Source organism: Mirounga angustirostris, unplaced genomic scaffold (genome assembly GCF_029215605.1).
Source record: "Mirounga angustirostris isolate CCGP_5_RB_7025 unplaced genomic scaffold, mMirAng1.0.hap1 SCAF_7, whole genome shotgun sequence".
Classification (NCBI taxonomy): Eukaryota; Metazoa; Chordata; class Mammalia; order Carnivora; family Phocidae; genus Mirounga; species Mirounga angustirostris.
This window is the reverse complement of record NW_026991715.1, coordinates 60,768,438-60,783,900: the sequence shown is the minus strand read 5'-3', so window position 1 is coordinate 60,783,900 and position 15,463 is coordinate 60,768,438. Positions and strand designations below refer to the sequence as shown.

At 36.9% G+C, this 15,463-nt stretch overlaps 1 protein-coding gene across 2 annotated transcripts in view; it reads left to right on the top strand.

Annotated features, from left to right (window-relative positions):
- Positions 1–15,463, top strand: part of HOMER1 (homer scaffold protein 1) — a 127,013-nt gene that overhangs the window by 45,915 nt on the left and 65,635 nt on the right. Inside the window, exons 2-4 of one of the 2 annotated variants that reach the window (XM_045897235.3) lie at positions 2,303–2,459; positions 7,858–7,989; positions 11,486–11,578. In XM_045897235.3, the coding sequence (XP_045753191.1) occupies positions 2,303–2,459; positions 7,858–7,989; positions 11,486–11,578 (382 nt within the window). Of the gene's footprint in view, positions 1–2,302; positions 2,460–7,857; positions 7,990–11,470; positions 11,579–15,463 lie in introns of both variants that reach the window. The other variant, XM_064596287.1, reaches the window with a different exon arrangement.

The window sequence follows — 15,463 nt, the reverse complement described above, 5'->3', positions numbered from 1 at the left end:
CCTGAGCTGAAGGCAGGTGCTTAACCAGCTAAGCCACCCAGGCGCTCCTTAACTGTTTTAGTTTTTTATAAAATACATATATTGCAATATCTTGCACTATTTAGAAATTTATTCCCTGTCAAATGGGGGGGAAAGTTGTTAGTAAAGACTAGAGTTCCTACTTCCCTTCCTTCCATGCCTTAATAAATACAGTTTTGTGTGATTGGGTTTTCCTGTGAATACAGTCAGGCTGACCAACTACACTTACACCTAGAACTTTAATTAAAAGGTGAAGAAGAGAAAACTTGAGGTTTGCAGGGCTTTTGGAAGATAACCCAGATGTAGCATCAGCCTCATTGAAAAACTGAAGGATTGAAGGTGGGGAAACAAGGAATGAATAAGACCTAGTCCCGATTCAGAAGAATTCTTCATCCCGGCACAAAGCCTTGCCAGATTATTAATAATTATTTATTGGATGAATCTATATATAATGTGAGTTAAGCCAGAAATGATGGCTTTCTGCTTCAGTTTTTAGGGAATGGTATAAAATATATCAGATCCTTCAAAAGAGATTCATTTAATAAGAAAAGTTGTAATGGAGGTTTCCAGAAATAAAGCTGGGAAGAGGCAGGTTACTTATAGGAAAGGTTCCTCCCTTTCATACCTGCTCTCTAAGGGTGGAAGCAGATCATAGGCATATGTGACATCCAGCCCATTATTAACCTGAAGAGTCATGTTGCCAAGGACCCAGATTTGCCTTGCCTGTTTTTCAGTTTCTCCCTTTTCTATATTCTCCTTTCTTTAAATTTAAATTTTTAAACATTAAATACTGGTTAAAATTCTCTTTAGGCCTTAAGCAGCTTTAGGAAAGAAAGATGTTGTGTAATTGAAAGAAATGAGCTTTATTTGGGCTCAAAACAAAAAAAGGCAGGTAAAGGCTTTTCTAGAAGAACTCAGAACTTGGAAAATTTTGCATTATAATGCTTCTGTTGCATACAGATCATTGCATGCTTGTTTTCCACACTGTAAAATAAACTAATGATATTTTGAATATACATTTTTTAATAGCTTTGGTTCTTAAAATTATTTTTGGGCGCTTGGGTGGCTCAGTCGGTTAAGCATCTGCCTTCGGCTCAGATCATGATCCTAGGGTCCTGGGATTGAATCCCACATCGGGCTCCTTGCTCTGCAGGGAGCCTGCTTGCTTCTCCCTCTCCTCCCCACTTGTGCTCTCTCTCACTATCTCTGTCTCTCTCTCTCAAATAAAATCTAAAAAAAAAATTATTTTTAAAATCTGTATATCTTTAAGGCCTTACTTAATCTCAATAAAAGATATTGTGGCTGTGAGCTACTTTGTTTTCCATATACCTTTTAATAAAGTAGAGATTATATTGAATGTAAACTTTTTCAGTAAGTTATTTACATGTTATCAGAATAATGTTTTAAATGGGTAAAAATTTTTAACCTAGTGAGGGTCTAATATAAGATTCTTGTATTTTAATAGGATATAGTCCATTCTCATTATTTGCAGTAGTTGTGTTCTATAAAGGCACCACGAGCACTGAATTGTCAAATATTGAATGATTGCTCCCAGGGGATACACAGAGTTCGGTTCCTACAAGCCTCTGGTCATATTTTCATCAGTCAGTACATAACCTTGTTTTATGTGTGTGTGTATTTAATGACACCTTATTTAATATGTATTATTGATTCGTTACCTTTGAACTCATGGCCAACAGCACTATAATTCATGCCTGAGCAAAGCTTACATAACGTATTCTCTCCATACGACAAATCAGTCTTTTTGCATCTAGGAACAGATAGCACTTCAGCACAGTGTTTGGAAGCTCGTTTTAAACAGAGAAAGCACCAACGAAAAGCACAGTAATGTGAAACACATGGTGCTAAATAGATCACAAAAAAAGATCACTTGTTTACAGTATGAGAGCTGAAACAGGAGGGCAAAGTGTTTCCTTGATCAACCTCAGATGGAAACATACATGTCAGGTGATTCACATCTTTCCAATTTCAAAAGACTAAGAAGGTACTTCAAGTACTGATTTTGAAGTTACAAATACATTTTAGTGAGTGGGAAGATTTGCAAATACAGAATCTACAAATAATGAGGATGGACTGTTATTGTTTTAAAGAAGCTTATGATTGAGTACTTAGAATATTCCAGATTTAAAACAATATTTCTCTTATTTGGGGGCATGTGGGAGTTTTGGGTTAAGTGGAATGATCCTCACAGTTTTCATGTTCTGTTGTCCAATGGAATAAAATTGTCTGCTCTCAATCTGTCATTTTATTTTTTGCCCTGTAGGGAACAACCCATCTTCAGCACTCGAGCTCATGTCTTCCAGATTGACCCAAACACAAAGAAGAACTGGGTACCCACCAGCAAGCACGCAGTTACTGTGTCTTATTTCTATGACAGCACAAGAAATGTGTACAGGATAATCAGTTTAGATGGCTCAAAGGTAAGTTACATTTACTTTAAATAATCTTTCTGTTTTATGCAGTAGAGCATTTTCTGTTTTATTTGGGGGATTTTTGTCTTTATTAAAATACAGTATTTCCTTTTGAGTTTTAAAAACTTAACTTTAAAAAACCAAAATTGATCATTCTTAGGGTGCCAGCATATTTTGTGTACTAAGTTGGATTGACCACCTTATTTATATTGAGTTAACATCCCAAAATATTCTACAAATTTTAAGTTAGTTTATTTGATAAATATTCATTGCATATCTATTACATGTCGGGCACTATGTGAGGTGCTGTGAATATAGTGGTAAACAGAATAGACACAGTTTCTACTCTTGGAGCATGAAATCTAGTAAGGAAATAGAATTCTTTCCAGATACACTTCTGTAGATTAGTAGGCAATTCACAATCCCTAAATGGTATGAAGTCTGGTCAGTGTCACCATTAAAGCTGACATCCCTTACTCTGAAGAGAAGTACGTGGACAAGACCTAAGTTTTTATTTTTAGGAGAGGCAAGACGGTATTATGTTCAAGAGCACAGGCCACCTGGGTTCATAGCTCCGCTCTCCCATCTACTGGGTGTTTGATTTGGGGCAAATTACTTCTCTGAGCCTCATATTCTCACCTCATTAGGGATGTTAGCAAGGATTAAGTGAGTTAATATCTGCAGAGCACTTTGCTCAGTGTCTTGTACTTAGTATGCCTTTCAAAGAGGAGAAATTCCATTTTTTAATCAATGAATTTTGAACAGCAGAGAGAGATACAGAAATACCAGACCTTGGATTCTGGATAAAATGTGTATAGAAAGATGAGGGCTCCATTCTTCTCCTTCCAGCTTTTTTGAAGCCATGAGGCCTTTCAAAAGCTCCCAGAAATTGTAGCAGTTCGGCGTAAGGGCTTTTTTTTGTTTTTTTGGTTTTTTGGTTTTTTTTAAGGCTCCTCGCTGAGCAGGGAGCCCGATGCGGGACTCGATCCCAGGACTCCAGGATCATGACCTGAGCCGAAGGCAGTCGCTTAACCAACTGAGCCACGGCGTAAGGGTTAAGAGCACAGACTGTAGACACAGACTGTCTGGTTTGAATTTTTGCTCTACTGCTGACTAGCCATGTGACCTAGAACAAGATACTTAATGTCTTCACACCTCAATTTTCTCATCTGTAAAAAGGAACTAATAAAAATACCTACATCATTACACCACAGGATTGTTGTGAAGATTAAATAAATTAATTTAGGCAAAAGCACTTAACGGGTGTATAGTAATCAGTATGCAAACACTGATTGTTTTTGTTATTAATATTTTTAGGCTGTTGGTTATGTATTGTCTAGTAGTTTTGGGGAACAAAAGATAATTTAATGTTCAACTTTGAGTTTGTTTTTTCATGAGCTCACTCATTATCTCCTTAACTAGATTACAGAACTCCAGGGGCTGTTAGCACCTTATCTTGTCCTTAAGTGACTAATGTGTATTTATTAGAATAATTGATTCTCGGGGTACCTGGGCGGCTCAGTCAGTTGAGTGGCAGGCTCTTGATTTTGGCTCAGGTCAAGATCTCATGGGTCCTGGGATTGAGTCGAGCATCGTCGGGTTCCCTGCTCCGTGGGGAGTGTGAGGATTCTCTCCCTCTGCCCCTCACCCCGCTTTCTCTTTCTCGGTCTCTCTCAAATCTTAAAAAAAAAAAAAAAAATAGATTCTCTTTCATTTTTACTTGGAGGATTTAAGGACTTGAGAAATAGTAATAGTTAATTTCTATAAAACTTTTTTTTAAGATTATTTATTTGAGAGAGAGAAAGAGCATGAGGGGGTGGGCAGAGGCAGAGGGAGAGAGAGAAGCAGACTCCCCCCTGAGCAGGGATCCCAACGCCAAGGTCGATCCCAGGACCCTGAGATCATGACTTGAGCTGAAGGCAGACGCTTAACCGACTGCACCCAGGTACCTCTACAAAACTTCTTTAATGAAGAATAATTTTGTCATATTTTGTAACTGTTAGTGAAATCACCAGATTTTAATTGTTACGATCTCAGACACTAGAATATTTCTTTCTTTCTTTTCCCTGACTAGAACTTTCAGTTCTCTACAATCTGCGTTTCCCTCTTGGCCCAAACCACAGAAAAGACATCGTTTTATTTGATGGGAGAGTTAAATGGAATAAAGTTCAACTGAAGTATTCCCTTGTCCCATGTGATTAAATAACTCTCATGTGTTCTTCGTTCTCGAGCAATAGGAACTATTGCTGCTGGCATTTCCATTTTTGAATATACTTTGCAGCTTGTAATCATTAGACTCTTAAATAACTCTTGTGAACGAGTTTTTGTTTTGCTTAACAAAATCTACCATCTGTAGCTGTTATACTCTCTAGTTACTTTTTAAAAACTGCTGCCGGTAGCTACTGCAGTTCCCTGCTGGAGTAGTTGTTTTTTGGTAAGCAGTAGTGGTTTACTTGTGGCTAAATGAGTGTTTTTCTGCCCCCCACCCCCACTTCTGTTTCTGCACTGCATGATGAGGTGGAAAGCCCTTAGGTGCCCCTGATTAGAAAATGTCCGTTTGTTCTCATTTAATGCCCTTACTGTGCATATGAAGTTTGCTTACAGGTTTTCTAATCAAGCTGCAGAGACATCAGCAAGGCTGAGGGCCAGAATAAGGGCCCTCTATGAACTGTAATGACACAGCATTTTTACCTCTTTTCCTTGAAAGGACAGGAACTCTGGGATTGAGAGACAAATTTATTTTAAAGAACTAAGATTTTTCTTCTAAGTGGATTCATATTCAAATAGTTCAAAGCATTCAAGTCAAAGAATTCTAATGAATAATTTTTTTTTTTTTTTAGATTTTATTTATTTATTTGAGACAGAGAGAATGAGAGAGAGCAAGCACATGAGAGGGGGGAGGGTCAGAGGGAGAAGCAGACTCCCCGCCGAGCAGGGAGCCCGATGCGGGACTCGATCCAGGGACTCCAGGATCATGACCTGAGCCGAAGGCAGTCGCTTAACCGACTGAGCCACCCAGGCGCCCCCTAATGAATAATTTTTTTGAAGTGTGGAATCATCTATCGTTTTAAAGTTTTTCTTCGGTGATTAAAGAATCTCCATACAAGTAATCCCAGGACAGGTGGAGGCAAGGAAAGGTTCAAAATGGGAGTGAAAATGGAACTCTTAAACTTAAAAGCATAAAGAAGTTCACTTGACATAGCTAAAACTGAAGGTCTGTGGTGAACAGCAGATGGGTCAGGATGCCTGTAAAACCTCTTGCTACCTCACATATTGAGAGTTACTGGGATCACATGTAAAATGCCCTTCTGTCCTTGAAAACACTCCGATTCCAGCTCAAAAGCATCCTCTTCAGGGAACAGCTGAGGACCATCACATCTAACATAGGACCTGCCAGTTCTGGCCTTCGAGGCTCTCAGACTCTATCACATGCTGGTAGGGGCTTCACAGCACTTACCACTCTGAAATTAAATTAGTCAGCTATTTATTTCTTTGTTCATTGACCAACTCTTCTTGCTTTAGAATGTAATCCACAGTTACATTGCCTCTCATTGTTACATTTCAAGTCTCTAAATTGTGCTTGGCATTTAATAGGTACTCAGTTAAAAAAGCTGACAAAAAGCTAACCAAATGATTCCATAACCAAATTCCTTACCTTTTGTTACTCCATTCCTTACCATTTGTTAATATATTCTTTTCCATTTAGTTTTTCATTTCATGACAACCTGCAAGTTAGAGCACTTGTTAACCACATTTCACATAATCCTAAAATCACATGCTAGGAAAAGGAGCTTTTGAACTGAAGGGAAAGTAGGTATGAGTATATAAATTTTGTCAGAGGTAAAAATGCTTAATCAAGAATAAGTGTTCTCATAGAACAACAGCTAATACATCTGTTGTTTGAGACAGAAAGCAAGGGACCACTCTTTCTTTTACTGTCTTCTTTAGTAGGACAAGTGTCCTACATTTATTATTGCAACTTCATCAATATGTGCATAGCTCATAAATATTTATATTCATACTGTTCCCATGGTCAGTAGCTTTAGCTTTGTTTTGAAAATGCTTGATTTTCAGTCCACATTTAGTAGTTCACCAAATGACTGCTTAAGAATTTGATAATATTTTTTTTTATTATTATTACTGGAATCACTTTGTAATCTCAAGTTTGGAGAGCATTAAACTACTTAACTAAGACTGATTCTATACTTTTGCAGTACTGGCAGAGGGAATGTACTTTAGCTAGTATGTTGTAATAATAGTTGGAATTTATTATAGGGATCACCAAAATTAATATTTAACAACACACTAAAATACTAGTTTTCTAAGAAACTATGTGTTCAACAGAAATGATAGTGATTCTCTGTATCATGAATTTATACCACTTTATGAAAAAAGAAGTAAAGTATATATTTAGGGGTTTGTTTTTCCCTTGAGTAAAGGAAAAAGTACTAAATGATTGAAAGTCTTTTCTGTATCATAATATATTTAAGTAAGTCAGCTTTAAGAAAACTCTTGATTATGGATTTTAGAAAATTAGCATACAAATAGAAAATTCGTTCTGTTGATGTATTCATTTTTGAAAGATTGTTTGGAGGGTAGGGCCTTACTTTTAAAGAAACAACTATTAAAGCCTACTTGCTTCCAGGAAGTATTACTCAAAATTAATAGATACTGATCCTGTATGTTCAAAGGAAAGAAACTGGCCACACTAAAAACTCTTTAAGATTTTTTGCGTTATTGGAAAACTTATTTTGATTGTAAAGTGTTGAAATTTTTGTTAGAGTACCTTTATATTTATAGTTCTTTTAGTTACCATATTTCTACACTGTCACTTAAAATGTTAAAAACTATTTCTAGGGCGCCTGGGTAGCTCAGTCTGTTAAGCATCTGCCTTCAGCTCAGGTCATAACCCCAGGGTCCTGGGATGGAGTCCTGCATCCGGTTCCCTGATTGGCTGGCGGGGAATCTGCTTCTCCTTCTCTCTGACCCCCCATTCTCTCTCTCTCTCTCGCAAAATAAATATATAAATTTAAAAAGATTTATTTATTTAAAAATAACTATTTCTATAGCTATCGTGTGACTCATTAGAAATCCTAAGTTCTGGGGCGCCTGGGTGGCTCAGATGGTTGGGCATCTGCCTTCAGCTCAGGTCATGATCCCAGCGTCCTGGGATCGAGTCCCGCATTGGGCTTCCTGCTCAGCGGGGAGCCTGCTTCTCCCTCTCCCTCTGCCTCTCTCCCTGCTCATGCTCTCTCTCTCTCTCTCTCTCTGTATCTCTGTGTCTCAAATGAATAAATAAAAAAATCTTAAAAAAAAAGAAATCCTAAGTTCTTATGGAACTAAATCGTCCTGTGTTTAAATTTTTGCTAGTTTTTGGCTAGTTATTCATATTTGTCTTATTTTTCAGGCAATAATTAATAGCACCATCACCCCAAACATGACATTTACTAAAACATCTCAGAAGTTTGGCCAGTGGGCTGATAGCCGGGCAAACACTGTTTATGGACTGGGATTTTCCTCTGAGCACCATCTTTCAAAAGTAAGTTAACTCATAAGATCAAGTGGAAATCTTCAAGTCAGATGTCTTAAATATATAATAGCAAATGGAAAGTATAAAATATATGAGAAATTTGTTTAATATTCTCAGAACAACTGTAGTGACTTTAAAGCAAGAAGTGAGAGATCATTGGATTCCACTGTCAATTGGAAAATTAATTGTACACATTAAAAACGGTCACCGTGGATGGAAAAGTATTTGTGTGGTTAACTGTGTGACAGAATTGTCACACAGACAGTTAACATAAAGGTGATTATCACTTCAGAATGGACTTTGCTCAGGGATTAGCACCCTGAGTGGAGATGGTCTGCAAGTAGGTAGATACCAAGCTCTTCTGAATTGTGGAAAACTTAAGCTGATAGTGCTAAAGATTTCAGCTTCTTGACATGATAGTAGGCACATATAAATTACTTTGTTTAGGAAAAATGGTGCTTTATCTGGGTGAGAATTACTCCAAACTCTGATGTAGTATAGAGTGAGATCTAATAAACAAATGAAGAGTTCTTAGAACATACTGACCAAGTAAATTACTGTGGCCAAAAAGGCCAATAAAATACAGAACATCACCAGGCTAATAAATATTGGAAATAAAACAGTTGTCCTGCTTGTAAGGAACAGCATGCAGTGCTCATACACCAGTGTCTTGAAATCTTGTGGGTGTCACATAGAAAGAGTGTGTAAGGAAAAGAAAACTCTCCCAGGATACGAAGATGATCAAGGAGATGAGAATTACTCACTTTTCTGCTCACCAGACCCAAGGATTTATGCTTTAAACTTCTCTCTTTCAAGCCTTCCATAAAAGGATAACACTACATTTGGAACATTTTACGTAGAATTTGGTATACACAGGATCTGGTCCCTTTTGGGAGTTGTAGTTGTTCAGGGTCATCAGGCTCTTGAAGATAGAGTTCATGTTTAACCGTAAGCTATTCGTTAACAGAAATCATTTGGATTCTTAAATGAGTTCTTTTTAAAACCATGTTACTTTTTTGTGAGTATTTATTGACTCAAGCATATAGTTAGATAGCTCAGTAATTGAAGTTATCTTTGTTTCCATTTGTTTTGGTTGTAGACATTCCTTAACACTGTTGTCAAATGTTTTTGTTATCTTTTTGATATAAATTATAGTTTAGAGACCAATTTTAAGGATATTTTAACTTTTGCCTTCATGATTATAAGTCTATCCCCAATAGGATGATTAACATGAGCAAATGTTATCTAATTTGGTTTCTTTTACACCCATCGTATTCTCCAAATACATTTTCTTGAGTTGTAGTAAAGGTAAGAGTTAGATTCAAAGTCTTTCGGTAGAACAAGGAGACAGGCATCCAGTTGAGCATTGCTGCTCCATAAATAATCCCCTTAGGAAATTACACATTTATTAGAATAAATTTTGCCATTACTCAAGTGGAAGCTTTTTGGAACTTTTTTTTGGAATTGTCTGTTAAAGTCTATAGCAAAAAAAAAAGTTAAAACTGTAATTAGCTTACAGTTGCTAAATTTCTTGACAACACAGGAACTAAATTGTGGATTAATTTGTCAAACTTGCATAAAATGATTTTTGAGTCTAAGTAATTTTGACTACAAATTAAGTTATTGTCCCATCTTTGAGGTTACTGGGCAGCCAGCTAATGTGGTAAAGTAATAGTTTATTAAATCCTGTCAATTATACTTTATCCTTTCATTTGATCTTTTTTCTGGGAATGACTTTCATATTTCAAGAATTGTATTTTTCCTCTTTAAATTTAACATACACTTTTGACCAGCCTTACTGGTAGTGAGTCCTAGTATTGTGAAGGAGGATTGACACTTGGCTCTAAGAGTTTATATTTATATGATCATTCTCTTCAGAATGTTTTTGTTGAAAGATGACAAAATCATGATTTATTTTCCAAGCAACTTTGGAGACCAATATTGCTTCTTTGTAGACTATGGGGGGCCCCAAGGAGTTTATATTAAGCAAGCATGTAATTATTCTGGCTTATTTTATCATTAAAAACCTTAAGCAAATCAAAGCATTTTAAGGGTTTTGAGAAGGCTCTGAAGGCAATTCTAGACAAGGGTGTCTCAAAATAAGGGAGACTAGCAGCATTGAGAGAAATACTTGGTCTCCTAAGGCTGATGTATGAGGAAAATTGCAACTATGCTTGGATTGTTGGGAGTGCTTACTAAGTTGTATTTTGTTATCATGGAAACCCAAAGCCTATGAAAATTAGCAACAGTGTGAGCCTTTATGAAGTTTGAAAGGGTTTTAAGCGTTAATACTTTGGAATGCTAGATGAGCGTAAGAAAAATTCTTCAAATTACGTAAAGACAAATTAATTATGGTTTCATTTTTATTTCATTTACACCAGTGTGAATGAGACCTTTTTAGCTTTGTGTTCAGATTAATTGAACAGAATATCTCCTTACTTTAAAAAGGAGAATCATACTAATATAGATTCAGTTCCCTGATCTACAAGTTATAGATGGTGGGGACAAGTCTAAAGTAAGAAGGAAAGCTGTAATGACAATTTTAATTTTGACCTTCCTCTAAGTCCCCAACACAGGTCAGAGTATCATGACCTCTCCTTCCAAAGTTTTCTTTCCCAAGAGAGAAATGAAATCAGGGTTGACTTATGGGGGTTTAAGGAGGGAACTGTAATTTCATATTTTTATTACAACTCTAGCAGGTGTTTTAAGTTGCATAGAGATTTTTTATTTTTTAATTTGGTTATTCTGTAGCCTTAACTTACTCCCTCTGAGAATAGTGGTAGACTAGTTTCTGCTTCCAAAACAATAATAGATACTCTTTGTGGCCCTGACATTTCTAGATTACTATGGGTTCATAAGAATTAGCATTTCATGTACTGTAGGGTTTTTTTGTTGTTTTTACCAGTCTTAAAGACCTTTGTGGAACCATATTGTTCCTCTCTGCTGCTGTACATTAGCTGTTTAGGAATCTTTGGAAATGAAGTTTTAGTAATGTCATTTAGTATAATAATAAATGTTGCTATTTGTATTGTTGAAAATAAAATGCCTTACATAATATGAGAGTTTATATTCTAGTAAAAGTTAAAAGCAAGCTCCAAATACTGAGAAGTTTATGAGTAAATACCTGAAAGATTGTTTTCTCCATGATAAGCAAGGTATACTAATCCTTACTGATTCCACTCACATCCTATACTCTGCACCTTGGTCTTAAAGTATATCTGAACAACCAAGAAAGGATGTAGGTAAACTTGCTGACACCAATTCTAAGTTAATTATATTGTGATGTTTTTCAATGCAATGGCTCAGAGTAGTTGATAGTGTACAAACAAGTGTTTGGTGTTAGTTTTCTTTAACCTTCATTTTCATATTACACCTGTAATTGATTTTAGGGCTAGGTTGCTTGTTAAGAGTCAGTTATTCAGAAAATGAAAGAAAACCAAGGTAAAAGTGGGCATTGAGACCTATTATTTTATTTGGTTAATGTATATAGTCTTTATACATTCAGTTTGCAGAAAAGTTTCAGGAATTTAAAGAAGCTGCTCGACTAGCAAAGGAGAAATCACAGGAAAAGATGGAACTTACCAGTACACCTTCACAGGTGGGTATTTAATTTCTATTCATATTTTTGAGCCTTGTTCATTTCAGATGGTATCCTTTATGCCAGGGTTAAATTTGGGAAAATAATGGCAAAATTAAGGTGGTTTCCGAGGTGGACATAGAAATGCACCCTTCAGTTAATCTGTACTAGTGGAGAAAGGTTTCTTTCCTATATGCCATTGTCTGTAAGAATCTAGGGGGAAAATCAGTTTAGTACTTATAACTTAGATTCTTTGTTGTATGTACAACTTAAAAACAATCATATGTAGGGCGCCTGGGTGGCTCAGTCGGTTAAGCGACTGCCTTCGGCTCAGGTCATGATCCTGGAGTCCCGGGATCGAGTCCCGCATCGGGCTCCCTGCTCGGCAGGGAGTCTGCTTCGTCCTTTGACCCTATCCCCTCTCATGTGTTCTCTCTCTCTCATTCCCTCTCTCAAATAAATAAACAAAATCTTAAAAAAAAAAAAAAAAAAGACCCTAAAAAAAAAAAAAAAAAACAAAAAACAATCATATGTAAAGAGCATAGATTGGCCTATTTTGTGTTCTGTAATGGCCAGTCACAAGAGGAGACAGAGGAGAGGCTCAGGGAAATAAGAGTTTAATCACCAGTCCTAGAAATAGGAAGCCAGCACACATCTGAGGGGCACTTAGAGAAACCTCAGGGTGGTCAGGAGGCAGAAAGCAGGAGCATGGGAAAAGCTGAGGCTAGAGCTATATTGAAGAATGGCAGAGCAGGGTAGACAATTTAGAATTTGGCTAGTTGAATAATTTCTATAGCCTCTAAACTCAGAGGGGTAGTCCCTCATTGCCTGGTAGCTGGCCCTTGTATGATGAAGGCAGAAGAATATTGCATCCTTGGGTGCATGGGCCAGATGAGGGAGGTACAGTTCTGGATTGGTTAGTTTGCATATCAAAGGCATGTTCCCACCTCACCCCCTTGTTCTAAGAATTGGCTAGGCAGGAAGTTTTTTTTTTAAGATGTCAAAACATCACATATATATATATATAAAAAAAATAGTAGTCTATTATCCTGATTTTAAGTGTACTTAAATCTGACAGTTGGGACATCTTTCTTTACACTTAGCACTGAGACCCAAAGGTTATAGGTTTTATACACGTATTTGCTTTTTCCTTGAACAGTTGACTTAATACCTGTGACTTGCTCATCATAATCTTTCTTTAGTTGGAAATTAATTAGATCTCCAAGTAAAGTTCATTAAATACTTATATTTCAGTGCTTTTACAAAGGTTTTAATGTACATTGTATGATTCAGCTTTTTAATAGGCTTTTCTAAAATTAATTTTTATTTCAATTTGAGTCTTAAGGGTAGGGTTCAGCTTTGTGCTGGATTCTCTATAGCATTTGAAGTGTACTCAAGGCTTATATGAAAAGGAAGAATCAGATGTTACAAATGTTTCTCTGGAATGTCAGTATAGTAGCAGATTTCCATAACACTTTGCTGAGAAAGTGAATAGGAATTGCCTGGAAATTTACTGACTAGCCATTTTCGAACATTGTTTGCTCTTTACCTTCCTCCTCACCCCTGGCACCCAACTCTGTTTGGTAAGCCCTGCTGGTATAAAGAGTTTTGGGTTTTTGTTTTTTTTTTTTTAAAGGAAAGGAGGGCTCTGTTAAGTGTGTGTAAAGTACGTATTTCCTCATAGACTAAAAGTGTACTCTGGATCGAAGCCAAAGCTCCATTACACTTCTCCACACTTGCAGTGACCTGGAATAACATGATCACTTTGAAACTTCCCTTGACTCTGTATCTTCCCTAAGTGCTATGGTAGTATAGTGATAACTTTTCATAAAAACCTATGGAATATTTAGTACATGTACTGGTAGCTCTCGTTCTTCAGGTGTTTGATTCTAGCGTTGAAAGAGGATGTTGTAGCACATGCCTTAGAGAATATGCAAAGGACTCCAATAAAATTATAATAGATTACACTTGTCCATTGTACTTAGTTCCTGTTTCTCTGATCATAACTTGTTTTTGTTTAATTAGCCATGAACAAGTTGCTGGTAAGATACCTGCTACTCTTTGGAGGAAGGCATATCTTTAAGCCTTGACTTTCATCAAAGGAATATATCCAAGATGTTTATATATGGAAAATACTGTGAGATATAAGGAATAAAAAAATATCCTAAGTTCATCAGTATTTGAAAGCCAAAATATACTGACCCTAAGTTATCTTTTCAAAGCATTTAGAGTCTGATTGCTAATTTAATGTACAGAAGCCAGAGTAATAGTTTAAAAAAATGTATTTATTTTCATTTGTTTCCTCCCCTTCCCCTTTTGTGACAGTCCCTTACAGATTTCATTACTATTTCTGTTTTAGTTTGAAATGTATGACTGCTGGCCACTCTGATTCTACTCAGCTAGAGGACAGAGCTTGATTCTCCTTGATTTAACCCAATCTGCTAAATTAACCCTCTGCCTGAGGTATAGAATATTACTCAGGAATTCAGCAAGGGGATCAAGAGGTTAAGTGGAATAATTGATAGTAGTAGGCATTCAGTCAGTCATAGCTTTTGTTTTTATTGAGGAGGGATAACAGACTGGTTAAGAGTATGGGTTTTCAAATCAGACATACTTAGATATAAACTATTTTTTGTCACTGTTTGGTCTTGAGAAAATGGCTTAACCGAATTCTCTTTATACATCTGTAACATGGGGATTACATTTCTTAGGTTATAGGCTTGTTGGAGGGAATAACAATGATAATGGCGATGTCATATGATAATGGCACTAATGTAGGCTTTAGAGCCTGGCTTTGAATCTGGGCTCTAACCCTTACTGGGGTTTTTTGTTTTTTGAGTTTTTTGTTTGTTTGTTTTTAATTTAGGCATGTTACTATTTCTTTAAATTTATAAAATGAGAATAAGCACAATGTCTCCTGAAACTAAATAACACCATATGTTAACTATACTGGAATTTAAAAACTTAATGAAAAAAAAAAGAAAAAACCCAGTATCTCCTTATAGGGTTATTGTGAGAATTAAATGAGGATTACAAAGTGCTTAGCATAGAGTATATTGTAAATGTTAACAGCTGTTGTTGGTGATGTGGTTGTAATGCTGAAGATGATGATGTAAAGCCTTGACATAGTATCTGGCACATAATAGTTACTTAGAAAGATAAGGGTGCCTTAATTGAATAAAACCTGCATCAGAGTACCCTGGAAAACTTTTTAAAACACAAATGCTGAGTCCCACTCCTGGCATTTTTGATTTAGCAGGACTGAGTTAGGACTTAAGAATTTGCATTTCTGGCAGAGTTCCGGGAGATGCTGATCCTGTTGATCTGGGGATCCCACTTTGAGAAGTAGTGCTGTAGACAAACTGTTCCACATCCCTGAAGGCATGTGATGAAGAGAGTCTGGCATTTAGGGCCAAGGTAGCCACTTCCCCATTCTTTTTTTTTTTTTTTTTTTATGATTTTATATATTTATTTGACAGAGAGACACAGCGAGAGAGGGAACACAAGCAGGGGAGAGGGAGAGGGAGAAGCAGGCCTCCCGCGGAACAGGGAGCCCGATGCGGGGCTCGATCCCAGGACCCTGGGATCACGAAGTGAGCTGAAGGCAGACGCTTAACGACTGAGCCACCCAGGCGCCCCGCCACTTCCCCATTCTTAAACTCTTTTTTTTTTTTTTTTAAGATTTTATTTATTTATCTGAGAGAGAGAATGGGAGACAGAGAGCATGAGAGGGGGAGGATCAGAGGGAGAAGCAGACTCCCTGCTGAGCAGGGAGCCCGATGTGGGACTCGATCCCAGGACTCCAAGATCATGACCTGAGCCGAAGGCAGTTGCTTAACCAACTGAGCCACCCAGGCGCCCCCCCATTCTTAAACTCTTGAGCTAAGATTGTACTCTTGATAAAAT